Raw genomic sequence first — 27357 nt, 5'->3', positions numbered from 1 at the left:
GAGCAGTGCAATCATGGCATCCATGGAAGAAAACTTTCCTCGAGGGGGCACCCAGAAGAAACCTGCAGCAGGAAAAACACCCAAGCCAAAGTCAGAGCGGGACAATTTGTTTGATGTATGTTGTTTGCGTGCTCTTGGTTAACTTCTCAGAGCTCTTCCACTGTCAGAATTTGACTGTAGCCCTCTCTACCTGTTACTTCTACAGTAAACTACAGAAGGGACTCCCAAAAACAGATGTCTGCTGACATCCACCATCCTCCTGATCTCTGAAAGATCCCTGATACCTGTTACATCTTGAATATGATGACTGAGAAAGTTCAGTCAAAATTATTAATCAGGCTGTAGCTTTTAAACTTTCCACAAGCATCTTATGCCAAGGTGCTGCATGGTGAGCCTGGTGTTACTGGATGCAGGCTAAGTTGGTCTTTCTGTTAGTAGGGTGTGGTGCAGATCTCTTGTACCACTCTTTTCTGTTCCAAGATTCAGCTTTATAAATGATCAGCCTCGATTCAGCCTTATAAATTATCAGCCTCAGCCCAAAGGGGATACTTTGGAAGACTTGCATGTAGACAAACAACAGTTAGCAAGATGGTTCTCTTTTTTTGTCCAAATCAGTATTTATGGCAGCAGAGTTCTGCCATAGTGCAAAGTTTGTTTATTTATCCACTTTTATTTTTTAACCTTCTATGCTTGTAATCTGCTTTAGGTTCAACATGAAGAAAAATCCCAGAAAAGAAAAAGGAGCCAGAAGGATCAAGAAAAGCAGAAAAGGTTCAAGGCAGACAAAACTGTTAAAGCTCCTGTTAAAGACAATGTTATGAATATTGGACCACTCACAATTGAGGTTGGTGCATAACTGTTTGATTTTCTGCACTACATAAAAATGACATGTTTTTCCTCCCTAAGCTGCCGAAAATATCTGAGATCCAGTACAAAACTTACCTGCTTATCCCCCTGTTATCGCTGACTTGCCAAGATATCCATAGTATGCTATTTTTCCTGCTCTCCCAGGCACTCAGTGAGGGGATGCTGCTCCTTGGCTGCATCAAAGAGGTCAGTGACTACGAGCTCACCATCAGTTTGCCCAACGGAATCTCCGGATTTGTGCCAGTCACACAGATCAGCGATGCCTACAGCAACCTGCTCACCAAGCAGGTGGCCCAGGGAGAAGTCCTGGAGGTGAGACCTGGGACTGGGGCTGTGATTTGTGCTTGGAGCTAGAGAGTGTTGTTAGTACCTCAGAACAAACCCTGAGGTCATCCTTAGGAGCCTGACATTGACTAACCTTGGTTTGGAACTGGATTTTCCAAGCAAACTTTGCAGTTTCCTGCTAACAGCTAGAAAAAAAATAAAAGGAAATAATCAGTTACCCTTCCTCTCTGGTGTCAGCAGTGCCCAAGTTTTCCTGAGGTGTTGTGGAATGCGGGATTAGCACTACCCCTTTGCTGGTGGTGTTTTTTCCTGCTGGAGGGGGAGGCTAGGTTAGGGTCACTGTTGGCTCTGTAGATGTTTCCTCAGCTGCAGTCTCCTGACTCCAGCCCACACATTGTTTTTAAGCAAAGCCTTTCTTTGCTGACATGACATAGTGTCATCCCTGCCTCTCTATTGAGATTCTGTTGTTTGTGGCATTTCCTGCCTGTTCCTGAAGTGTTGACAGAGAAACAGGACTTTCTTATGGGCTTTTGTTTTCAAAATCTGCTTCAATAACAAATCCTAGCCTTATGTTATTTAACATTGTAAAAATTGTATGTTTCTCTGTTGATCATGTTGCTGGGCAGGAGTTGAATTCTCTCCCAGACCTGTTTTCTCCAGGGACACTGGTCAGGTGCATTGTGACCAGCATTGAGAAAAGTGATGATGGACGCCGCAGTGTCAAGTTATCAATTGACCCCAAGAAGGTCAACAAGGGCCTGAACTCTGCAGCACTAGCAGCAGGCATGGTAAGTTTTCTGGGTCTGTCAAAGCCTCTCTGGGCTCTTGCATTTCAGTTTGTCCTTACATGGGATCAGAGCACTCCCACCATGGAAGTGACCTGTGAATAGAGGGTGGGTTTAGTTCTTGTCTCCAGGTTGTCATTCATGAAATTAATTCACTTTATTCTGTTTCAATATGGCCAAGTTATTTAATGATTTCTTTCTGAGTAGGTTTCTTTGTTAATTTTTACAGAGAGTAATATATAAAATAGCTTCCAGAGGTGCTTGGTTGTTTCTATTTTGTTTTTTTAGCTGTATGATTATATGCACCTGCTATTTTTAAGCATCACAATTATTTTCCTACTAGCTTGTGAGCTCCTTATGTGTATAGCTAGATAAAGGTAGAGTTAAGTCTTCACTGCTAGGTGAGCTGTGTAATAAGAAAGAATATAGTGTTCTTGCTATAGCTCTGAAAAGTTCAGTTCTCTGTCCATACAGAACAAGGGAGTACTTGGGTGGTGAATCTCTTACCATATGTTCATTCTTTGAAGACCCAGCTGTTTTATTACATTACTGAGTTGCAGTGCTTTCCTCCCAACAGCTGCTCTCTGGATCTGTGTTGAGTGTGGAAGACCATGGCTACCTCATAGATATTGGTGTCACTGGAACTCATGCTTTCCTGCCTCATCAGAAAGCCAAAAATTACATCAAAGCAGCCAAGAAAGGTGAGAAGTAGTGCAGGAGGATCTGATGGGTTAAAATGGAGGTGGAGAATGACAGGGATTAGAGTTTATTGTATTGTGTTAGTGCACCTTGGTGGGATTGGGTCAAGGTGGGGTGTTTGCAGGTTGCTGCAAACAGCAGTTGTGTGGCTGGTCTGACACAAGCCTTTGTGTTTCAGCCTGTGATCTGACAGACTGTGTTCCAAGCCCTGCTGGCAGTAAACTTCACATAGATTGAGAGAGAACTCTGTAAAATCTTTGGGAAAATTGCGAGGAAATACTGAGTGTTCCTGCTAGAGGTTTTATACTGTGACTTATCTTTGTAGGGCCTGACTTGAAAATAGGCCAGAGCCTGAACTGTCTGGTTGTGGAAGTGAAGAATGAGGGCAGGGTGGTCTGTTTGTCCATCGATCGATCGGAGGTGGCTGCATCCGTTGCCACAGAGCGACAGAACTGGGCACTCTCTAATTTATTGCCAGGGCTGGTGGTGAAAGCTCGAGTGCAGAAGGTAAGCTCTGGTTTGGGTTTCTTTTGTTGGATTGGTCTTTTGAGTGTTGTTGAAGGCAGGAGACAGGTGAAGCAGAGGTGAGAGTTTATGCCCTGGAAAATTTCTGATTGGTTTCAATTACTTAGCAGTAGCAAACATAATCTGCTAGACAGTTCCCTCCACTGCATTCACCTGAGGTCTGATCTCAGTTCTGGTTTTGATGCCCTGAGTATAAAGGCTTCAGACTGAAGCTGCAGATGGAGTTTGAAGCAGAACAGGATTCATTTTGTGTTTTCTGGCCTTTACTGCTAAAGTATTTGACAGGATAGCAGTAGTCTTCAAAATACACACAGCATTATCAAAAAATGGAAGGATTGTTTTTTCAACAGAGTGTGCAAAGCAGAATTGTTAGCAGTTTTTCTGTCTCTTGTGATGTGCTTGCTAACGCCGACAGTGCCATTTTTTGAAATGTGTGAATTGCTGTCTGTGTTGCATGAAAACTGAGTGGAAATTTTTTGGCATCTTTTTGTTCCCCTTCCTAGGTGGCCCCACTTGGGATGAAACTGACTTTTCTGTCTTACTTCACTGGCATTGTAGATTTCATGCACATGGACCCAGAGAAATCCATGAGCTATTCTCCAGATCAAGTGGTAAGGAGGGTGGAGGATGCTTGGAGTTGTTATGTTGCTTACAACATCTTTTACCTTCTCCAACATTTCTGTGGAATTATCTCTGAAATCTTAAGGCGGATAGCTTCTTTCATATCTTTTACTTGAATTACTATTGTGGTTGCTTTAAAGCTGTAAAGAACAAAGCTATTCCTGGGAGACTTATTTGGGAAGCCTGGAGATTTGCAAGGGATAGAAACATGACTTGTGTGGTCATGTTCCCCTCCCTGCATTGATACCAGCCTAGTCCATAAAAAACAGACAAAAGCAAAAATCCCTCCTTGGTGAAGCTTTAGAAGCAAGCGATATCTCAGTAGCAATACTGGAAAATGCTTGCGTGTGGACAGAGAGTAGAGGTACCAAGCAGAATGTCCATGAGCATGAGTGAGGTGCCTTTTCCTCTTTTGTTCAGTGAGCACTCTGTGTTCCAGGTGAAGGCCTGTGTGCTGTCCGTACACCCCACATTGCGGGCGGTGCGGCTCACGCTGCGCCCACCCTTCCTGCACGCCGGGGGAGCCCCACGGCAGCTCCCCGGGCAGCGCATGGGGGCTGTGCTGGAGGAGGCCACCGTGAAAGCCTTCTACAAACAGTTTGGGGCCGTCTTTGAGCTTGATGATGGCACTCTGGCATTTGCACGGGTAAGTGCCAGGCTGGCAAGGCAAGTCCTCCATATCTATCTTAGTCTACTGGGAAAGGGAGCTGGGAGAGGGTTTTATTTTTTGCCTTTGTCCTCTTTGTGAGGCAATATAATAAAATTAAGATAGCATGCGAGGTGTTTGTCAAATGATACATCCCCTTGTTTGAATTTAAATGTAGGAGGGTTGTTGTGGAAGAGCTGATGATACCTGCACAAAGAGAATATTAGAGGAACAGATTTGTCAGATGCTGGCACTTCAACCTAAGGCCCATATCAGTGCTTCCACTTTCCAAACACTCACTTGTAATTCCTTTTTTCCTAGTTGAAACATCTTTCAAAAACCAGAAAATCCTTTAAACCTGGGGCATTTAAGGAAGGTTGCAAACATAAATGTCGGATCATTGACTACAGCCTGATGGATGAGATGTGTATTGTATCTCTGAAGAAGTGAGTATGACAGACTCTCCCAGAAAACTGGCTGAAGAATTAAAAAGTTGTTTGAGAGTGGAAAATTATACTGCTTTGCTGGACTGGAATATGCCATTTGGGGTTTTTGACTCGTATCTATGTTGTGGCGCATCAGGTTGTCTGGGCATCCTGCACATATTCCCTATACTCTGTGGAACTGGGACACCACCAGTATTGTTGGTGAGCTGAGGCACAAGGAGGCTAAATTAGTTCTACCATGATTGTGTCAGAAGACCATGGCTCATCAGGAAATCGAGCCTTGATCTTGCAGCTCATTTGTATTATAAAGTCCCTCTTAGTACTTCCAACTTTGTGTCTTTAAGCAAAGCAGATAATGGGTTCTCCTTTCATGAGGCCATAGCTGTGTGACTGTCACCTGGAATGGAGCCTGGGGAACCTCCCTGAACTTTATGTCCTAAGAGCTGTTTTGGGAGATTGGTCAGTTGGAGTAAAACACAGCTCTGGAGTTGTAGAACACTGGGGAATGTGTGGAATAATGGATATTTGGGACAAGTCAGAGAGGGGACTGTCTTGTCTTATCCTGGGTTTCCTTCAAGATGACTGACTGGTCTCTTTGTGTCTCTTCTCTAGCCAGATTATTGAAGCACGGTTTCTGCAGTACCAGGATATCCACACAGGTGATGTGGTGCAGGTGAGCTTCTGAAGGACCTGAGCATGTTACACTTGAAAAATGATCTTGCCAGTGTGCACTCCTTCTGCCCAATATGTGTGTCCAACTTCTGATCCAGACTAGTGAGATGAAAATGAGAAAAACCTTCACTTGCAGGACTTGATTAATCTTCCCATTTTGTTCATGTTTTTATTCATGATGTCGCAAAGGCAATCAAATTTTATCTATGGTCAGTCATTTGTTGCCATAAGTATGTTTTTAGAAAGACTTGAGCGAAAGAAATGAAAACTTGCCTTGCAGTCATGCAGTCAAAGTTCATGCTTGAACAGTCACAATGAGCTGATGGGCAGAAAGTTACTCATTATGATTTTTATGTCTGAGTCATGGCTGTATTGGATATGTCTCTGGAAACAATTCTAGTTTGCTGGCATCAATAGGGATTTTGCAGAAGTAGTCTATGCTTAAAGAAAAGAAGCTGTAGAACAACCTTATGAAGTATATAAAAGTTAATTAGGTCAGATTAGTTGGGTGGAATGTAGTTTGATCTAATATTACTTTTTTTTGAATGTGATTAGATTTGGTGATTGTAGGTGTTGTAGTGTCTTGACTGTTTCCTAACTGACCACAGTCTGCTTTTCATGCTGAATTTACCAATTTTTTCTCCTCCTTTGGGTTTTAGGGCAAAGTGCTCTCTCTAAAACCCATTGGGATGCAGGTGAAAGTGGCTGATGGGATTAGAGGACTTGTGCCATCCCTCCATCTCTCTGATGTGATTCTAAAGCAGCCTGAGAAGAAGTTCAACATAGGAGATGAAGTCAAGTGTCGGGTGAGAGCTGCCAAATAGGGTCTTCAGCTGCTTTGCACTCTTCTCTTCTGAGTATGTAGCAGCTGGATTGATCAGGCAAGGGCAGACATGCTTTTTGAACCTCTGTACTCCATTCTTATAGGTACTAGAGTGCAATCCTGGAGGAAAGAAGCTGATCCTTACTCTAAAGAAAAGTCTTGTCCAGTCAAAGCTTCCAGTCCTCTCAAATTATGAAGATGCAAAACCAGGCCTGATCACACATGGCTTTGTAGTGTGTGCAAGGGAGTTTGGCTGCATTGTGAAGTTCTACAATGATGTCAAAGGTCTGGTACCCAAGAATGAGCTGGGCTCAGAACCCATATCTTGTCCAGATAAAGTCTTCTATGAAGGCCAGGTAATTAATGTACCTCTGCTGTGCCACGTGTTTTAATGTCAAAGAGAAATCTGCAGTTGGCTTCAATGTGGATTTTCCTGAGGAACCAGCTACACCAGGAGGTGTTTATGTCCTTTCACTTTATTACTTAGTTGTGCTCCATTGAAACAGGGTAGGCTGTTAAAAGGGCAGCTCTTCTTTGAGTATGTCTGACTTGCCTTTGTTTATAGGTTCTCTCTGTTCTGCAGGAGAGCATGGTCATGTGACTTGATTCTCAGTACAAGTCTGGAGTTCAAGGCTGCTGTTTCTCCTAAGGAAGTTAAAACTCTTACTACAGAATCATAAAGATGATGTTTTCTGCCTCAGTGTTACTCTGGTTATCCTGTTGGTTTCAAATTACAGGCACTTTAGGAACTGTGTTATTCACAGTTCTGGTTTTTGTTGTGGGCAAAGTTACAGAGATCTCAGCCCTCTTCATTATTTTTTCTGGTGCTATTCTTTAATCCCGTTATTTTTTGGTTGGCTTAGGAGAAAGGTAATTTTCTAGTCAGAATTTCTGACTGCAGATCTGGAGATCTGGATTTTATTCTCAACTCTGCTACAGACTTGGTACAATCTTTCACAAGATCATTTAATGATTATGTATTTCTATTTTCCCTCTGTGTGATCAGAAGGACATTTGTCTGTGGTTGAACCTGTTAAGTTCTAGCCACTGGCCTGCTATCCTCGGGTGTGAGAGAAAAGTGTGCTGTGTATGTATGTCCCTGTCTTCTTTTGTAGGTGGTAGCAAACTGAGGAGGGTCAGCTGAACTTAACTTGTGTTTTATAATTTTTTTTTCCTACAGGTTCTTAAAGTAATGGTCTTAAAATGTGAGCCTCAGCAGGAAAGACTCTTGTTGTCCTTCAGATTATCAAGCAAGCCTGGCCCTGAGGACAAATGGAAATGTACTCCTAAGGAGAAACAGGAAATGAAGTACCAAATAGGAGAGGTATTTGATTTAGTGGCTGATTCCTTTTTAGCCTTTTCCTATTCATTTTCCATATGATTTGGTATCACTTTGAACAACTTTGCTTCAAGAAAGCTTACAGTGATCAGGAACTAGTATTAAATGTGCATTTCTTACTGTGTGGTTGACCTCCTGGATCAAAAATGGTGTTTCAGTTTTCAGAGGTCAGGTTAAAGGAGTCCCAGGAGAGTCCTTCTGGAGGTACCAATTAGTGCTCCTACTCCTAAGGTGGAATCCTCTTTTTTTATTTTCCGGATGCTTCTGATTTTCTTGCTCCAAACCCAGCTGCTTTTGCTCCCTGGAAAAGAAAAGTTTTAGAGAAATTTGAAGTGTTTCTCTGTTTTTGCAATAAACAGTTTCCAACTCCCTACAGATATTGCTAATGCAGGAACAGGACAGTTCTAGTCTTGATGAAATTAGTCCCTTCACCCTTCAAATGAAAAGTCACAACCAAGGGAATGCTTCCAGCTTTTTATTTCTCTGGGAGCTGAGAATTAGTTTTTATTTTACCTGCAGTGTTGGCATGCTTCTTAGCTCAGCCCTGTTGACTCATGTATACCTGGGAGGCAACATCAGATCCTCTGATGTGGAATCACATCCCATCCCCTGTGCATCAAAAGAGATGAGTTCAAAATCACTTGGAATTTTATATCACTGTACTTGTTCTCTTTTCAGATAGTTGATGTGAAAATCTTGAAGAAGAAAGATAATGGGTTAGAAGTTTCCATCTTAGAAGATGAAGACAATGTGGTAGCCTGGATCCCCATGCTGCACCTCTCTGACTTTGTTGCTACCTCCAAGCTCCTGTGGCACTGTCTTCAAGAGGGAGATGTCCTGCCCAGAGTTATGTATCTAAGTGACAAGGGAGAGCACATTGTATCCTTTGCCGCCTCAACCAGGCAGACAAAGTGTGGGGAAGGAGGTGTCTCTCAGGATTCCAGAGTATCTGCAACAAACATGAGATTACTGTAGCTAGTGTGAAGTGGAAGTGCCTGTCATGCTAATGATACTTTACAGAGGCATTATAACTTGTTCTAGAAGTGAGGCTTGGAATCTCTTCAGAACTAGGTTGTGAGCTGACTTGTTTCCCCAGCCAGCTTCTGGGCTGTTAAGTTTATCACAACCTTAGGAGAAAATTTGCTGTTTTTATATCAAAAATCTGAACTGAATTGTTAGGAAGTTGATATTTCTGCTACTGTGAAGCATGTATCTTTAATGCTGAGCAGTTTAAGAGACGTGAGTTGCTAAATTTTTGTGTAGGAAAGCCAAGATAGAAATTGGAATTGCAGCATTTAGCACTCCTGTACTCTCTAACTTGCAGCAAGTGCTTTAGCCTGGTGGTTAGCAGCACTGAGAGATTTACTTGGCATCGTGCTGCTTTCATTCACCTTTTCCCATTTTTCTTAACTGGTTGTTCAGATCTTGAGTAGAAAGTCTGCAGTGATTTCTGCTATACAGGAGGAGCAAGTTGTAAGAAGCTTCTCTGAAATCCAGCCTGGGATGCTGTTGACTGGTTATGTGAGGAATGTGATGCCCTTTGGAGTGTTTGTGGAGTTCCCTTTTGGTGTGACAGGACTGGCACCTAAAGTGGTAAGCAATGCCTCCACTTCAGTAAGCAGCATGTGTGTGATCAGGCTGCTTGAAACATAGTTCTAGCAAAGGTACAATAACAAGGAGGGAGCAACTGGGCTGCAGGCCCTGCATTTGCACAGCTTCCTGCTGCAGGGTAAAAGGGTTTAGGTTTGCCTTTTAAATTACTTCCAAAATTAAATGAAGCACTTCATTCAAGTGAGCTTAAGCTTCAACAAGGATTTCATGTGATCTCAGTAATTAATTTTAATTGATGGGTTTTTCTTAGTCTTTGTTAATTTCTCTTATGCATTTACATGTGTGGGTGGTTGATCAGTATCAGCTGTGCACAGTAACCTTGCCCTCTGTTTCCTTTGCACAGAGCATGAGTGACAAGTTTGTGACAGACACCAAGGACCACTTTGTGGTGGGACAGACTGTGATTGCTAAGGTGATGAGCATTGATGAGGAGAAGCAGCGTGTGCTTCTCAATCTGAAGGTGTCTGAGTGCAGCTCAGGAGATTCTGCTGCAGAGAGCTTTGGCCTCCTGAATCAGTATTTCAAGGAGCTGAAAGAAATCAGGGACTTGCTGAAAAGAGGTAAAGATTGTAAATGTTCTGCTAAAGGGTATCAGGTCAAAAAAAAAGGTGCTCTAGAGGAAAAAGAAAAGAAAAACATTTAAGTGAAAGAAAGTCCAGTTTAAGCAAAGACTTCACTTCCCAAAGTAGCTTATTAGAAAAAGGATGTGTGTGCAGTGTCTGCCATTGACAAGACGCTTTTTGTAAGTACACCTGGAACAAGCCAAAGAAATTGCTCTTTTCATTGAAGTCTCCTAAACCTCTTGCATTGATTTTGGGTCAAGTGCTTGTGAAAGCCTAAACACAATACTCATATGAGGGTGAGTTTGTTCAAATAGATTTACCTACATGCATTCTAGGTCCTCCATCAGGGATTTTGTCACATGCTGTTTTTCTAGTGTTTTTATCAAATTCTGACTTTGTCTTTTTAGATTCTTCCTATATCCAGTACTTTTTAATGTTTGTTTTCTGTAATTGTGAAGTGACAGGTCTGTTTTGTACTTCTAGTGTTAATCTGTTTTGCTTTCACATTTTTTCCATATGCAATGCTGGGTGCCAGTGTTCGTATAAGATGGGAAAATATTCTCTCTAAAATTATTAGGTCCTTAATGTCACAAAAGGGTTTCTGCTTTGATTAACTCTTAGAATTTACTTTGTAGTTCTACAGATTCATGAGCCTAGGCTTTGTTTTCCCTTATGAAGAAGGATTAATGCTTCATGTACCACTGAATAAATGCGAAGGCTTGTCTTGGTTTTGTGAAGAAACAACCTAAGTAAAACTGATTTCCCACTTTTTCTTCCCTTTATTTAGGAGAGCCCAGCATTTGTGAGTTGGTGCCTGGGAAAAGGATGCACCTGGTCGTGCAGGATGTGAGGGAGGATGGCTCAGCACTGTTCAGTGGCAGCTCTGTCACAGGCTTGACTGTAACTGCCACCCGCTACCATTTGGGAGGTGAGGGTCTTTCCTTTGCTTGTGTTAGTTTTCAGTCTTGTACTTTGAGACTTCCCAAAATGGATTCTGCTGATGAGGAACTAAAAGGGAGAAGTCTGATTAGAGTAGGGGTGGCCTTGAAGAGTAGTTAAGTTTCCCAATGTCTTGCTGGCCTGTTTTTGTGATTCAGAAAATATTATATAAACCTCCCTGTGCCTCTTAATTTTGTCTCAGATTTTGGGCATCTAGCTTGTGGTCAGAGATCCTTAGTTGAACCATACTGTATAGAGACAAGTATGAATAAAAGCTCCAGCTTTCTTGGTTTTTTTCTTCTTCCTTTGGAAAGAGCATACTCCAAGGAATATCTATCTGAAATTGCTGTCAATTTTTCTTGAAAAATCAATCACTTTAAAACAGGACCGTAATTTTCCAATTAAAAAATTAAAGAAAGGTGTCATATTGTGCGAAACCAAACGTATATTTGCTGAAGTAATGAATAAACCAGAGAAAGCAAGATAAACCTCTAACTTCAGCAGAAGTAATAACCCCAGCCCTTCTGTGTCAGAAGAGTTTCTTTTTTCTTTTCCTTAGCAACAGACAGAGCAATGCGCAAATGTTGGGAAAATCTTTTTTATATTATCTTGACCTTTGTTTTAGTCAGCCTTGTCTTTATTATTTAAGAGTTGTGTCTTCATAAAATCAGTTTAGTTTTTCCAAGAAAGGTCAGACTTTTTCCAACTACAAAGCTCTCTTTTTTTTTCTCATTGCCAGTAATGTTGGGAAAATCTGTTCTTAAATAGACTTATACGTTTGGTACTAATTTGGTTCAGATACAATAATAACTAAGCAGTCTTTGGTTTTCAGGAGTTAAACCTTACATGTTCGTCATGTAGCACTATCACAGTTGCTCAGAATTCTTCATTGTCACCAGGATATAATCTCCTTATTCTCATTTGTAGACAAAAATATTGCTCCTGGTGAGAAAAGGAAGGCATTGATTCTTCATGTGGATGCCCTCACATCTGAAGTGTATGTTTCTCTTCGGGAAGAACTGTTAAAGCAAAGGCCCAAGCGAGTGAGTATGTGTTCCATTTTTGGGTTTGTGTGTTTCTGCTCGTCTGGAAGACTGTAGCTGATTAATAAATCTCAAGGGGGGCTGTTTCCTCTTTTAGAGCTGTGGGAGGTAGAGTGGAGGGAATCCACATCTCAGCAGGAGAAGTCACTCTATCTGTCCATTTCTGTCTAGCGGCTCCGAGAGAACTCGCAGCACTCTGTGGTGGTGCAGCACATCGCAGAGCACTTTGCCATCGCGTCTCTGCTGGAAACAGGCCAGCTGGCAGCTGTCCCCATCGCCTGCCACCTCAACGACACCTTCCGCTTCGACTCGGAGAAACTCAGGGTGGGACAGACAATCTCTGCCACTTTAAAAGCTGTGAAGGAGAACAAGCATGGAGTCTTGTTAGCAGTACAGGGCCCAGCCAAGAAGAATGTTTTTGTGAGGGTGCGGAACGAATCAGAGACAGCGCTGGAGGAGATGCTGCCTGCTGTGAAACACTCGCTGTCCCCGGGGGATGTTGTTACTGGTACCGTCAAATCCGTCAAACCCACCCACGTCACTGTTGCTATTGATGACAAGCTGACAGGTTCAATCCATGCATCCCGGATTCTGGATGAAGTGCCCATAGGCTCTTTTCCAACTTCCACTCTGAAAGCCGGACAGAAAGTGACTGCTCGAGTCATTGGAGGCAGAGATGTGAATACTCACAGGTGGGAAAACATGTACATGGTTTTGCTTCTGGAGGAATGCAAAGGAGGAAACAGTTTGTGTTTCAGTTCAGGTCATCTAGGACCTCTGTCAGCAGATGCTGTTATAGTTGAGGCCTGAGGAAATCTGCTATTATATTCTAGCCCAGATCCAGCTTTCAGTAAATAAGCTTTCTACCTGTGTCACTGTATTTATCTAGAGTATAGATTGCAAGAAAAAAAGATGTCTAAACTCTTAAGATCCGGTTGAAACCTTAAATACAGGCCCCAGGGACTAAATTTGCTGGGGTATTTTGGTTACCTAAATTGCTACTGCAATAGTGATAGGAAGTACTGGAATTGGAAGGCTCTTATAGTTTTAGAGGGCTTGCTCCTGGGGTTTTTTTGCTAGTGCAGAGGCATTAAATGTGGGTGACTGGGGCCTGGGGAGATCAGGAGAAACTTTGATCCTTTCCCTCTTCTTTAGGTGCCTGCCAATCACCCATCCACACTTCACACAATCCATTCCAGAGCTCAGCATTCGACCAAGGTAAGTGTTGGCCTCTGTGCTGTCTGCACATGTATTACAGACCTTGTATTCTTGGATGTCCCATCCCTTGTACCTCTCATTCATGAAGGAGCTGGCCATGAGCAAGGACCTCCACATGTAGTGCAGTGAGGCAAGGCCTCTTACTCTCTCTTATCCTATAGCTGTGTTAAATATCACAGTGCTCTCCTAGCACATGATTTCCTTTTAATGTTCTTTTGCCTTGAGGTTCTGCCAATCTGGCCTCTCTCATGTCTATTTCTGTCAGAAAAATTTCCCCTTATGATCAGGGAAGAATTAATTCCTGGCAGAAAAACTGCAGCTGGGGAGGGGTGAAAGACATTGTCATAGTAGTATTAGCTCACCACATCCCCCTGGGTTTCTAACTTCCATCTTCATCTTTAGGACCAAAGCTGTTGTACTGATGTCATCTTTCTTCTTTTGCAAACAGTGAGAAAGAAGGGGAATTCACAGCAATGCTGAACCTTAAAGAAGAAGGTTCCCTCAAGAAACTTGGACTCTACGATGTTGGACAGACAGTCACCTGTTTTGTAAAGAAGGTGTGCTCAGAGTCTTCTTAGGAAGTGTGCTGGGGGAGGCAGCAAGTGGACATGACCTCAGAGGGCCTTACCTCAGATCTAAATATTGAAGACTGTGGTCCTCATTAACTGTGAGAGTGGCCTGTGGCAACTGCAATGTCTTACAGGGAAGGTAGAGGAAGGAAACAAAAATTTTCGGTACTTGGTGGAGTCAGGCTGACTTGTCCTCTTTGACATGCCTGTTTGTTGCCAGCAGGCTCTAGTAAAATGACCTTGGAGTATGCCACCAGCACAAAGTACACTCACTGCTGATCCCCTGTGTGCACTTGCCTGTGAACCACAGCAGTGTTGTGCTTCTAAGAACAGAATTCAAACCACCATTCTTGCTTGGTGCAGAAGCCAAGGCTCTGGACTAGTTCATTTTAGCCTTAAAATTAATGAAAAATTCTTGCCAGGGAAGGTTTTTCTTTCCCCCAAGGTCTCACGCTGTCTTTTCTGGTTATTTGTTGTCTTTTTAGTATAACATGCTCAAAAACTGGCTGGAGGTAGAAGTTGCCCCTGACATTCGAGGAAGAGTTCCTCACCTGCTGCTGTCTCTGAATACCAAGGTAAGGAGGCTGTTACTGGTGAGCTACACACACTTTTTTTTCCCATATGCTTGGCCACAAGTAATGGCTGCAGACATTTCTGACGTCCATGTGAACTCATAACCCTGTGCTCTGCCCTTTAGGCATTGCTGCCCCTTGCTGACAAGCAGGTACTGTGCCTGCAGCTAGTTCAGCTCAGGATAGCAGAGCCATTGAAGCAGCGCTCAGCTATCAATTAACTGCACATCAAAGATGTTTATAAGAAGTGTAAAGGTTCATAGGGGAAACACACAGAGTTGTGCAAAGCTTCCTTTCTGCAAATAAGTGTAAACATGTCTTTTATTTCAGGTCTTAAAACATCCAGAAAAGAGCTTTAAAAGTGGCCAGGCAATATCAGCTACAGTGACTGGAACAGATGCCAGTGAAACATGCCTCTGCTTGTCACTCACAGGTATTGTGGAGCCTTAACAGCAGGACCCCACCACATGTGATGCTTTGCTCAGAGTTGGGCCTGCATTGACCCCTTAGGTGAAGATGTTACACTCCAAAGCCAAGCTGTGCCTCTCTGTAGAACAGAACTAACCCCTGGGACCCTGACCTAGATGTAGCAGCATCTAAGACAATCCAAGTCAGACCTCTAGAATAAAGAATCACTTTCCTAGTGTCTCAGACTGAAGCCCTTCTCTAAGCCCTCCTGAACATATTCCCTTCTAATCTCAGATGTGAGGTGGTACATTTATCAACATTTGTCAGTTACTCTGGATATTGGCATTGTGCAGCTAAGAGTTGCACTTGTCTGGGCTACCAAGGCAAACATGGCTGTGAACAGAGATTGCATAGACTGCACCTTACCAAAAGGTCGTGGGTTTGATATGTGACTAGGCCACTAAAATTAACTACACTAACTTACTACCTCTTGCTTCATATTTTGAAGTATTATGAAGCCCTTTCCCTCCAACTTTTCCAGGAATTCAGTCACTGGAGCAGGATACCATCTCTGTAGGCATGGTAACAAAGGTGACTCCACATGTTGGCTTGACCATTGCGCTGCCAGGTGGGAAGGCTGGCAAAGTCAGCCTCTTTCACCTGAATGATACTTACACAGAGGATCCTCTGGGGAACTTCAAAGTTGGCAAGATTGTCAGGTCAGTAATTGACTTCCTTGTTCCTTCAAGCTGCAAGGCTTAGAAATACCTCCTTCAGTGACAGGCTTTTCACTGCCTTGAGGTAGTGCCAGACCATAAGGTCAGTCTGGGGCTAAGAAGTGATGCTGACTTCCCTTATAAATGTTTGGGTGAAAGTCTTGTTTTTTTCATTTATGAGGAACCCCCTTTTCAGCTGCCTTCATGGACTGTCTTTTTGAGAGTAACTACTCTATTAGCTAAGGTGCTGATGGAGCTAAGGGTAGCCAGGTATCCCAGCTTTGCAGTGGTTCTGTGGGCTGTTTGGCAATTGAGTAGTTTTTGCATTTGCACCAGCAATTGCATTTCCCTGCTTCACATACTTTTTGGGAATGTTGGAGAGTGCAACAGGCCAAGTGATTTCAGGGGTAACAATCTTTAACTCTTTTGTACTGGCAATAGAGACTGAGTAAATCAAGTAGACATGTTTCAAAAGTCCTTTATGTAGTTTTATGAACTATTGTGTCACGCTGGTTTGTATTAGATAGAAGGTGCTTAACAAAGTGTTTATTTTTCTGCCACTGCAAATATTTATTTTCCACTTGTGGCTTATTTCTGTTTTCTCCCCCTCCTCTGCCATGCAGGTGTTACATCCTCTCCAATGAGAATGGTAAAATCCAGTTGTCTCTACGGCAATCCCGGTATGTGTCATCCCTCTAGTCTGTTGATCTCCTACTAGTGAAAAAAATTATCATGCAATACACTTGTGATTTGTTTGGGAACATTAGTGAGAAATGTTAAAAGAATAAGAAATGCATTTTTGTAAGGAGTGATACTTGTTCCTACCTCCTGTGAATCAGCAAACATTGAAGGGTCTGACACTTAACATAAAGCTGCTCAAGTGGGTTCAGATTTAATTTCTGTTTGTCAGTTTCTAGCCCTGCCTTATCTTTTTTGTTTGCTTATTTGGAAAGAAAGTTCTACCACTGAATTTCCAATACAAACATGTTATGTTTCAATGTTCAGCTGCATTTTAACAGTTTTGATTAAATAATAGGCTTAGCCCAAAATGTCTCTTAAAACTGAGCTTCTTGCTTTGTCTTCCTTATGGAACAAACGTGTGGAATTAAGTATCTTAGAAATAAGCGGGGAAAGCACCAAGAAAATGCTGTGCAAAATTTCAGATAGCATTTTGCTCTCCTCATTTTCTTAATGTCAGAGAAAGTCAGCTGATGTGTTTGGCTCTGTTTGCAGCAGCATGTGTATTCCCTAATGCTAGGTAGAGCTTGGCAGAGATGCAGGTAGTCCATTAGTACATTTCAATAAACTGAAGGGTGTCTCTGATGCAATATGGTTTCCAGAGAGTACTAGCTGTTGTTAATACTGATGTATTTTCTGCTATCCAGATCAGAATGTGAATTATTCAGATGAACGCTTTAACTTCTAACCTCTCTTTTCTTTTAGGCTAAATCCAAAGATAAATAGTAAAGTGGAGGATATTGAAATAACAAGTATAAAGGATGTTAAAAAAGGCCAGCTAGTGAGAGGCTATGTCAAATCAATCACTCCATCAGGTGTATTCTTTGGGTGAGTAACCTGAGAAAATTATTCTGGCAAGTGATGTGTCTTCTTGGAGAACTTATTTTGAGTGTATGATTGTGGAATCTTGTTTGGGGATGGTCTCTGGCATAATGTGACATTGCAAAATGAATTTACTTGTGGGAATCCAGATGTCTTGGATACTGTGTTGAGCCTGTAAACTGATGGTGCCACAAATGCACTTTATTTTTTTTTCCTCCTGCTGTAGAATACTTATTTTTGGTTTTCTTCCTCTTCTCAGATTGTCCACTTCTCTCCTGGGCCGAATCCTGTTCCAGAATGTTTCCCCATACTTTGTACAGAAACATTCCTTATATGAAAAGTACCTGCCTGAAGGAAAACTGCTCACTGCCAAAGTACTTGGGTAGGTCCAATGTTCTTTAAAAGGAACTGTGAATTAGAAGAGAGGATGGAAAGAGGATAAAAGACAGGAAGGTTTGAAAGAAGTTCAGATCTTTGCAGTCATTGTAAATGCTCTGATTTTTTTCTTATTCTTCTTATTTTCTTATTTTAAATATTTCTTATTTTTCTTATTCTGTCCTGCTACTCCTGGCGATGTACCACAGAGTAAATAGAAAAGAAAAACGCATTGAGCTCTCTCTCCTGCCTGAGGACACTGGGATGCCAAGTGTCTTGCCTGAATCCCTAGGCCTACCACAATATGGAGCAGAGGAAGAGAAAAGAGAGGCAGATGAGGAGAAAAAAAGAGAAGAGCCTAAGCTGAAGAAAAAAAGGAGAAGAGGAAATGATGAAAGTGGTCAGGTATGGGTGTGCTTGCACAGGATATGCTAAAGGACTTTGTTGGTTCAAATACTGAAGTGACTGGGAAGATCCCAGTCTCATCCCAGAAGGATAAGGCTGAGAAATTATACAGACTAGGAAAAAAAAAGGTTAAATTCCATTGGAGATTACAGAGATCAAAAACTATTCCTTTTGGGTGGAAGCTAACTAAGATAACAGCCCAGTTGTGTTTCCTGTCCCTTTGGTCTTTGCACCCCATGTAGGTGAATGTGGGTTTATTCTGCTCTGTCTGTTAGCTGAGAGAGTAGTGGGGGATGCTGTGCCAGGGTATTGCTCTCTCTCTTCTGCCAGGCTCTTTACTTTGTGATCAGAATTGCCTTTAAGATTGTCACAGCTGTTGCCCTTGACCATCCACTCATTTCCATTTATTGCAGGAGGCAAAGCCAAAGAAGAGGAAGATCTGCCCAGCAGATGAAAATGACAGTGGAATTGAGGTATATTACCGTGAGGAGGAAGAGGATGATCAGGAGGAAGAGGCAGCCAAAAAGAAATCTACGGTGAGAAGTTTGGAGGAGAACCTGAGCCTGAAATGACCTTCTAGCCCTATTGATATGTGTCAGTTTGACTTTAAGATAAGAAGTATTACTGCTGCAGATAGGAGTGACACAGGCTGCTGTGTGTGTTATCTGAAAATGATTTGAGGTGGATGGAATTTAAATTACAGCAAAGCTGGTCACAGAATTAATGTTTTTGTTGATGGGCTGTTTGCAAGTACAAGAAGTCAATAGTACTGAATGGAGAGATGCCACAAGCAAAGAGCAGTTGTCTGATCCCAGTTAAAAAACTTAGCATTAAAACCCAGGGCATTTTCTGTCTTCCTCCAAACAGGTAAGGAAGCCTGGTGAAGCTCCCAGGCTGCAAGTTTCCATGGGCTTCACCTGGGATGAAGACAATGCAATGGATATACCTGTGCTGGATCAGAAGGAAGAGAGCTCAGAGAGCGAGGAGGAGGAGGATGTGCAGTCCAAGGTACTGTATAATTGTATTGTCTGCACAGGAGGCACCACACAGTGGCTGTAATGTGATGTTTTGGTATTTGCATGTCTGTCTGCCCTGTAGCAAAGCCTTTTAACCCAAGGGAACATCTCTGGCAGCTGACACAGAACTTGTTCAGCTATTTTCATCACTGACTTCCGTAGCAGGTACCGCTGAAGCAGAGGAGTAAAGGCCCATTTTTAGCATGGTTGCATGAAAAACAGGTTTTCTCATGTTAACATGTTAAAAAAATAAGTATTTAGAATCAAACAAATGTTTTCATTAACACAAAACTTTTTTTATTAAATGTCAGCTCTGTTTCTTACTTTCCTGAGTGTTGTAAATTCACAGAAAAACCTGGAGATGAAAAATCTTTCAAATTATAGTCCTCTTATTTAGCAAAACACCAAAAAGCACCAAAGAAATAATCTTCTTTTATGCTATAACCTTTAGAAAGGTTTTCCAGTGAGAGCAATTCAGCAAAATCAGGAACTAGCTCATGAACTCCTTTCATGTTTGCTCTTCAGGATTTCCCCTATCCCTCAAACTCACCTCTGTAAAGGCAATACATGGCTGATACTTTATTGCCCAAGGTAACAAGGCAGAGAACTATGGCACTGTGAGTTCCAGATTTAGACCTGAGTTGCCCTCGTGATCCAGCAACGCACCCCAGTTGTACATGGCGAGAAATTGTGTCAGATTTTTAGAGTGTAGGAAGGTGATAATGAGTACTTGCCTAGAGGGTAAAGATGGAAGAATGAGAGGGAAGGACAAAGTATGTGTCCTGATTCTGGGGTGCCAGACTAGCAAACTAATTGGTCCCTCAATGAATTTCATTTAAAAAAAAGAAATTTCATGTACTGCTGCTCTTCTTTGAGGTGTGAGCTGTGTAAGAAGGGGTGGGGGGTGTGCATAATTTTTATCCTCTTTTAAACAGTTGGCCTCATCTCTTCCTGTGGAAACTGCTTAGCCTTGGACATACTGAGGTCTTGCTGTGCTTTAGCTGGACCTGCGTATTCCCCCATGAAGTGCCTGCCCTTCGTCAGTACTCCTGTTTTGCCCTTTCAGCTAAAGAAACGGACAAAGAAGGAGAAGGAGCTGGAGAAGCAGAAGAAGGAGAAGGAGCTTTGCAAAGTAGAGGCAGCTCTCATGGACCCGAGCCGGCAGCCCCAGTCTGCTGATGACTTCGACCGCCTGGTGCTGGGCAGTCCCAACAGCTCCATCCTCTGGCTGCAGTACATGGCTTTCCACCTCCAGGCTACAGAGATTGAGAAGGCCAGAGCTGTGGCAGAGAGAGCACTTAAAACAATCAGTTTCAGGTAATAATGGAGCTCTGCTTCTCTATGCCCCAAAGAATAAATTATGATGGGGTAGTTGTGGTAGAACATTGGTAGTATCAGTGTGAGTCTGGGTGTGTGAAGTGACACAGTCTCTTTTAGTGAGCTCAGAAGGATTAAATGGTGGCAACTGTCAGCTGGCCTGAGTCACCACCACTGACCTGCTGCAGGTCATGAGCTCAGGAGCTCCTGAAGGTGTCACTGAGTGCACAGACATTCTTCTGGGCAATCAGAAGCGTTTGGAAGAGCATAATGCTGTCAGTGATGTCCTTGAATCAAAACATGAAACAAATGGTGAAGCTCCTGTTGTTTTTGCCGTAGGGCTGTACCTTAAATCATCTCTACTGCATGGTTAAGTATATTGTGCTTTCTTGACTCAACTTTCTGGTTTTTAATTACAAACAACAATGATAAAGACTGTAGTGTGAATCGACTGCTGTGCTCTATGTCAAAAATGGTGTTTCAAGGAGCAGTATGTCTTGTTTGTTGTCCTGGAGGCCTGCTAACAGTCAGTGAGTTTGTGTAGGTTAGTTTGCAAAAACCTGGTGAAGACTGGCAAAAGGCTGAATATTCTTGTTGACATCTGCTTTAAGGGAAGAGCAGGAGAAGCTGAACGTCTGGGTAGCTCTACTGAACTTGGAGAACATGTATGGTACTGAGGAGACACTGATGAAGGTCTTTGAGAGAGCAGTTCAATACAATGAGCCTCTGAAAGTCTTCCAGCATCTGTGTGACATCTATGCCAGCTCTGAGAAGTACAAGGTAAGACAGTGCAAGCAGATCCCTGGCATGTATCCCATTCAGGCATGCCAGTAAACTGCAAATGCTGCCTGTGTAAGCTTCCAGCTGTCAGATGTTGGGCCTGCCCTACTCTTAACTGGAATTAATGGTTGTGATTGACAGTGGGCAAGGATGTATTGATGCTTGCTTTTATGTCATAAGTGTTCAGAGACACCCAGCCTAAGAATAAAAGTCTTAAACCTACAAGGCTTTGTTATGAATGTGTGATCTAACCCAGCTCTGTCCTTCCAGCAAGCAGAAGAATTGTACCACACAATGCTGAAGCGTTTTCGTCAGGAGAAATCCGTGTGGCTGAAATACGCCTCTTTCCTCCTGAAGCAAGGCCAGGCTGAGGCTACCCACAGGCTTCTGGAGCGTGCTCTCAAGGCTCTGCCCACCAAAGAACGTAAGCTCTCTGCCCCAGCCTTATTGTGGCCCTTAGTGTAGGCAGGAGATGGGCTGCTCTCTGATATTTCTCTCTGTGACAGCATTTGTAGTAAGTGAAAAGTGCAGCCAGCTGACTCTCAGGGAGGGGAACTTTCAAGCTGGATGTCACTGCTAAAGGCACCTCTGCTAAAGGCACCAAATAGAATTTGCTGTGATGCACAAAAACAAGGCACCCAAATCAAAGGCAGCTTTGAGTTTTACAGCCCTCTAGAAAAGTTCACTTGGTCTAAGCTCAGGTTTCTGGGGCTGCACATGGATGCTGCATGATACATTATAAATATAAAAATAAACCTTCCTTTTCTGCAGAGAGCTGAAATGGGAAGTGAACTGTGACCCTTCTGTCTCCCACTTTGATCCCACCTTAGTCCAGAACCTCTTTACAACAGAATCTTTTGTCTCTGGGTAGAGATGGTGCTGTCTGTGCCTGCCTCTGTTCTGTGTAATTCTCACTCCTGTTTGATCATGTGGAAGAGAGTTGCTGTGATACCCTAACATGTCATTACTTCTCCCAGATGTGGATGTCATTTCAAGGTTTGCACAGCTGGAGTTCCATTCTGGGGACACAGAACATGCCAAGGCCCTCTTTGAGAGCACCCTCAGCAGCTATCCCAAGAGGACAGACATTTGGTCCATCTACATGGACATCATGATCAAGCATGGCAGCCAGAAGGAAATCCGGTGAGTTGTGGTGCAGCAGGCTGGGAAGGGGCAGAACACACCTGAAAAGAGCAGAGATACCCTGCAGTGTGAGGTTGTATAGGGCTTCGCACAGCACAGCAAAAGGGATTTTTTTTTTAATTTTTTTTTTTTTTTTTCACAAAACTGGGGTGTGTGGAAGTGCTTCTTCTCGCTGGGACTGAGGAGACTCCAGAAAGTTCTGTAGGGCAGAGGGGAAGTGATTTGTAAGTTGTGGCCTGCATGACAGAAATTAGAGGCCTTGCACTGAGGTTCACTTGTCCCTCTGCAGGGATTGCCTTGTGTCTGAAGAGTGAGATCAATCTTGAATAATCAATCTTTGTAACATAAAAATGGAAAAACATATTTTTTCCATTTCTTTTCCTGAGAGGTGAAAAAAGAAAGTAATTTTCCACATCCACTTAATGAATCCATGGTCCAATGTAGTTTCTGGATCTTTGTTTAAGTTGACCAGCAGCCTCAGTGTTCTGCAAGCAAGTAGAGGGCTTCTACTTAGAGACTTTGGCCAATTGTCAGGAATCTCTTTCTTCCAGCACCAGCAGTTAGCAGCAATTTCCTCTGAATGTTTCCCCAGGCTTTCTGCTCTTTGTTAAAAGACATGGTACAGGGCTTATATTGAGTGCTGTCACAAGCATGATTTGAATCACTTTGGTTTCTTGCAGAGACATCTTTGAGAGGGTCATACACCTGAGCTTGGCACCAAAGAAGATGAAATTCTTCTTCAAACGCTACCTGGATTATGAGAAGAAATTTGGTACAGAAGAGAGTGTCCTGGCTGTTAAAAGAGCAGCACTTGAGTATGTGGAGACCAAGAGTTCTCTTGCTGACACCTAAGTGTGGTGCAAGTGAAAGCAGAGAGACTTGGCCTTCCATGCAGTGTAGGAACTGACAAGTGTGGAGTTCTGCTGTGAGTGTCCTTGGACAGTTTCTGGAGAGTATTGGTCTGTGACCAAACCAGCTTGGAAAGAACAAACAAATGAAGTGATTTGATAAATGTTTGCAGCTGTGTCCAGAAGTTACAAATAATCCTGCTCTGTTGATAACATGTTTTTAAATATAGACTGTTTTATAATCAAAAGAAACATCAGCCATACCTGTTTTACTTTCCTGGGGAAATGCTGCAGTTATGACACGCTGCTTTTAAGTACAGTAATGTCTTACAATTTGATTTTTCTCACTGTTAAGATGGCAGAGAAGATTCTTGTCTTTTGGATGAATTAACACTTCAAAAGATTTATCTCAGGTGCCTTTGTGGTCTAGAAATTGGCAGAGCAACACTGGATGGTGGCATAGCTGAAGCTGGAAGGAACCTCTTGATGATGATCTTCAAGCTCCTGCTCAAATCGGGTCAGCAAGAGGAGGTTGCTCAGGTTCAATCCCAGTTTGGTTTTGATTTCCCCAAGAATGGAGACTTCGCAACCTCTCTGGGCAACCATTTGTTGTAACAAGTTGCTAGGGATTGATGACAGAAACAATAGTGATTTTCAGTAGTCATTTTCTCTTAAGAGAAATCACTGAAGTCAAAGAAAAAAGTGTTTTTTCTGTGCTGAAAAAAACCATCCCAATGTAACCTGCTTGGGAAGGGCCAGGTGTTTTGGGTGCTTGAAAAAGCTGTCACTGATGTCAATGCCTTATGGTCCTTATCCTTACAGTTCTGTATTCCTCTAACTTTCCACTGAGATGTGGATATGATCAGCCACATGTTTTACAGAGGAAGAACTCGAGGCAAGGGGAAAACAGGGTATTCAAACAGATGTGATTACCCAGTGTAGACCCTAGCTTTGAAATACCAAGCTACTCATTGTAAGTGCTCTAAACTCAAAACCAGAGCTTTGCAGGACCCAGCTCTTCTGCCTCTGTGAATGCCCAGTGCTGGCAAGGCTGGATGATTCAGCATCTATTTAATTCCCAAGTCCTTTGGGATCCAGAAACAAGTTATTTCACTTCTTGCCCCCAGGGAGAGCAGGGTGTTGTACTCAGATTTTGCTTAATGATCTTGTAGTGGAGGAGGCTGATTACAACATCCAGTAGCAACTGCTGCCTTTTTTAAAGAACACAGCTTCAGTGATGGTGGCTCTTTCTTTTGGTTTAATTAGTTGCATAACAGAACATGTAAATAAGCGTTGCAATAGAAACCAAGATCCCTCTGAGGTATTGTTTCTTCTTCACTACTGGGGCTATTACTGGGCTAGTGTCTGTAGTAGGCAGGAGAGGTGAAAGACCTGTGTGTAATTCTCTGTACTGGAGGAGCCTGGTTTGAACCCATCTTGCTGTTGGGAGCTGTGACCTGTGGGGCTGTTCTGTGATGGCATTATTGTTGGTCTTTGGAGGAACAGCAGGGGATGTGAGCTCACAGCTTGTGTGATCCAGCATGCCAGGAAGATTTCACTCTAGGCATTTCAGTGGAAAGTCTAACCTAGCTGCTTGTGCTTGTGTGTAAAAGCATCTAGGTTAATGTTCCTCAGCTCAGCATTGTCACTGGGGGACACCGGGTGACAGGAGCAGCAGGGATATATATTCCTGAGGGTGCTGATGTGCCAGGAGTGGCACAAACCTAGGACTGTCTCAGTGGAGACCATGCTCAGGGTGGCAGAGAGGAGAAAAACCAAATCTCTGCAATTGCAAACAAATTTCTGAGTGTAATGTCTTGTTCCACTCCTCACTGACACCTGTCCACTCAAGTATGCCTCTCCAGCAAGGAGGAGGGAAAACAGGCAAGCTGGACAAGCCCCTAGTCCATCCCAGCCAGAAAGAGAGTGGATTTAATACAGGAGAGAAGGGATGCAACCAAAACAAAAGATGGTTTGTGCTCATGGTTTATTCTTAGGATAAAAATCCATTCTCAAGCATTATGTGTCTTGCCCCTTTCCTTCAAAGGAGGGAAGGGGAAGAGAAGGAACCAGAGTGGAGGTGGTTCAAAGGAATAATTAGGACTATCAGGGAGGAAGGCCAGGGAAATAAAGGAAGAAAGAGGAACTGCTTTGTTTCAGCAAGTTACCTCGTGTCTGCTGGCTGTGTGGGGGTGGCGTGCGCATCTGCATGTTCGCACTCGAGGGCCAGCAAGAAGAAATGCAAATGAACTCCCTTTCATCTCAAGTTAATGCAATTTAATTTAACTTCCATCTGATTATTTCAGTGGATCAGTTGATGATGAAGCTGAGAGCCAAGCCTTCCCACAAATGCAAAGCAAATCTGTGGAGAGGCTGAACAGGGATCCTGGGATGCCTTGCCCATTAAGCGGTGTTCCGGCCTCTTTACGTGAGGGAGTAGCCTGCAGCTCTTTCTTGCAAGACACCATACTTGTCAAAAGCTTTTTAAATAATTTTCTCTCCTTTGCTGCAATTGTGTATCCTGATATACAAGATTTGTGCTACTTACTGCAAGAGTAACTAAAAAGCCATGTTACTAACTTGTAATATGTGGTAATGCTCTGAAACATTCTAGAATGATCTGGATAGGAGAGGATCTGAATCTTTAATAGAGAGAAAAAATAAGTTCCCAGTCCTTGAGTTCAAAGAGAATGTTAAATTATGCCTTTTATACCCCCCTGAAGAAACTCAGAAGTCAATGAAAAATAACTCTCATTTAATAATTTATTTAAAATCTCCTTGTGTGTAAGCCCCTCTGAGTTTTGTGGGTTTGGGCTATTTTTTGAACAACTTAAGGCTTTTTGGTAAATGGCACAGTGTAAAAGGAAGTTGTATCTATAACAAAACAGTTCAAGTAGGAAAGCCAAACTTCTCTGTCATGCCAGCTCTTTAAACAGTGTACACAGGATTGAGCCCTGAGAGAAACGGAGCAGCCTTGAAGCCAGAGGAGCTGCCTTGAAGCCATAGTCACACAGTGTCATGGTAAGGGTAGTAATTTTACACCTTTCTGGTTTTGCTTTCCCAGAGTATGGCCAAGTCCATAAAAGAGACATGCTCCAGGGGCCAATTAAGGCAGTGGAAAGAGTTTTAGAAAATTCAGTGGTAGATGTGCAGGGAGAGGGCTGCTCCCCCATTCTGTTCCTGCTGTCCCCTTGTTGCTCCAGGGCTGCAGTCCCAGAGCAGCAGATGGGTGAATGTAATGTGCTCTTTGGCCTGTCAGCTTTCTCATCCCCTTCCCCTCTGAGAAAGATGCTCCATTAATACAACACACTAACTACAGTTACATGGTATATCCACTATATGTATGTGTATACATACATTTATGTAAAGCTAATTCTGGTTGAGGTCGTCCTGCAGCTTGTAACTCAAACAAAGAACTCTCATCTGATGGTTGGATGACAAATGCAATGACATGCAGACAGTGCTGTGGGTACTGATTCCTCTCAGTCTCCATCTTGCTACCTTGCCCCAAAGCTGTTCTGCTGATGGTGCCTCCTCTGGATTTATAAACTCATGGTGGTGACCATTTGGGCTCATTAGGGATTGCCAGCCACTTTAGTAAGAACAAAGAGAGTTTGGTGTCTTACCCAAATTTCAACTTGGTAATTACAGAGTTCCTTTCTGAATACCAGGAATATTAGTGATTCCTCCTGCTTTAGTCTCTCAGTTATTTGGTGTATGGCTATTACTGACCCATTCCTTCCCAGATGCTATTGCATCCTCCTTGCCTCAGGAATTTACACAGAGCTTCCTTCTTTTACCTGCGCTGTAAAGTCTGTAAAATGCTCTGGGGCCTGCCTGTGTAACAGGCATCACACAAGTGTGTAATAAGATATCAATGTCAATAAAACAAATAGTTATGGGATGGCTGGGGCTAACCCTGCTGTGGGGGAGACAAGTGGGACTTCAGGAATCACTGTGAGAAATGTACCCATCTCTTGCTCCCCAAGGCTTCTGCTGGTGCGCCAGGCAGTGGGCTGCACTGGCAGCCTGGAGGTAAGGGCTGCATCTGCTCTTTGCTCCCCTGTGTCTCTGGGAGCAGCAGTGAGACTGTTGTCTCCAAGGGAGGGGTTCCCCAGCTCAGGGTATTGCTTATCAGTCTCTGCCTTGAGGCTGTTGATTCCTGTTTACCTGCTGATAGAAGTAATCCTGCCTGGAGGAATGTTCCCAGTGCATCCCTCAGCTGAGCACGGATACTGAAGGCCTGCCAGGCAGTCTGGAGAAGCGCTGCTGGTGTACTTCTGTCTTAGGAAGCTAAAAACAGCAGTTCGTGGCCTTCTGGGGTTGGCCCATTCCCTTCCACCCCTTTGGCCCATTTGTGGAGGCGGCTGTAGAGCGGGAAGCCCTTGTTCTCTCGGTAGATGTAGACACCTGTGATGGCATTCCACTGGGGGCTTGGCTGGACGCCCTCCACCGGGAACTCCTGCACCAGCTCCTTCTCCTCCTTGTCCAGTGCCACAAAGCCAAAGAATTGTTTCACATTCTTGGCTGCCAGGATCCTGGAGTGGACCTCGGCCGTGCGTCGGA

At 43.2% G+C, this 27357-nt stretch overlaps 2 protein-coding genes across 2 annotated transcripts in view; one reads left to right on the top strand and one right to left on the bottom strand.

The window, feature by feature from the left end:
* Positions 1 to 23595, top strand: PDCD11 (programmed cell death 11). Its single transcript, XM_005416398.2, has 35 exons — positions 1 to 115; positions 707 to 844; positions 1012 to 1179; positions 1779 to 1940; positions 2515 to 2638; positions 2962 to 3143; positions 3665 to 3772; positions 4222 to 4428; positions 4750 to 4874; positions 5487 to 5547; positions 6206 to 6352; positions 6474 to 6725; positions 7550 to 7693; positions 8387 to 8587; positions 9131 to 9301; positions 9663 to 9879; positions 10670 to 10810; positions 11749 to 11864; positions 12036 to 12556; positions 13020 to 13082; positions 13531 to 13639; positions 14137 to 14226; positions 14554 to 14656; positions 15173 to 15350; positions 15971 to 16027; positions 16791 to 16913; positions 17167 to 17289; positions 17492 to 17687; positions 18101 to 18223; positions 18555 to 18695; positions 19770 to 20020; positions 20632 to 20800; positions 21071 to 21224; positions 21778 to 21943; positions 22624 to 23595. Exons 1-35 carry the CDS (start codon positions 14 to 16, stop codon positions 22793 to 22795), a joined length of 5505 nt encoding a protein of 1834 aa, XP_005416455.1. The 5' UTR covers positions 1 to 13; the 3' UTR covers positions 22796 to 23595.
* Positions 23596 to 25569: 1974 nt separating this feature from the next.
* The window catches only part of CALHM2 (calcium homeostasis modulator family member 2), a 5139-nt gene continuing 3351 nt past the window's right edge, over positions 25570 to 27357 (bottom strand). The window contains exon 4 of the mRNA XM_005416397.2: positions 25570 to 27357. Within this exon, the coding sequence (XP_005416454.1) occupies positions 27077 to 27357 (281 nt within the window). The 3' untranslated portion in view covers positions 25570 to 27076.

The sequence above is a fragment of the Geospiza fortis genome, unplaced genomic scaffold (genome assembly GCF_000277835.1).
Source record: "Geospiza fortis unplaced genomic scaffold, GeoFor_1.0 scaffold130, whole genome shotgun sequence".
In the NCBI taxonomy this organism is placed as follows: domain Eukaryota; kingdom Metazoa; phylum Chordata; class Aves; order Passeriformes; family Thraupidae; genus Geospiza; species Geospiza fortis.
The sequence above is the reverse complement of the archived record's forward strand: the minus strand, read 5'-3'. Positions and strand labels throughout refer to the sequence as shown.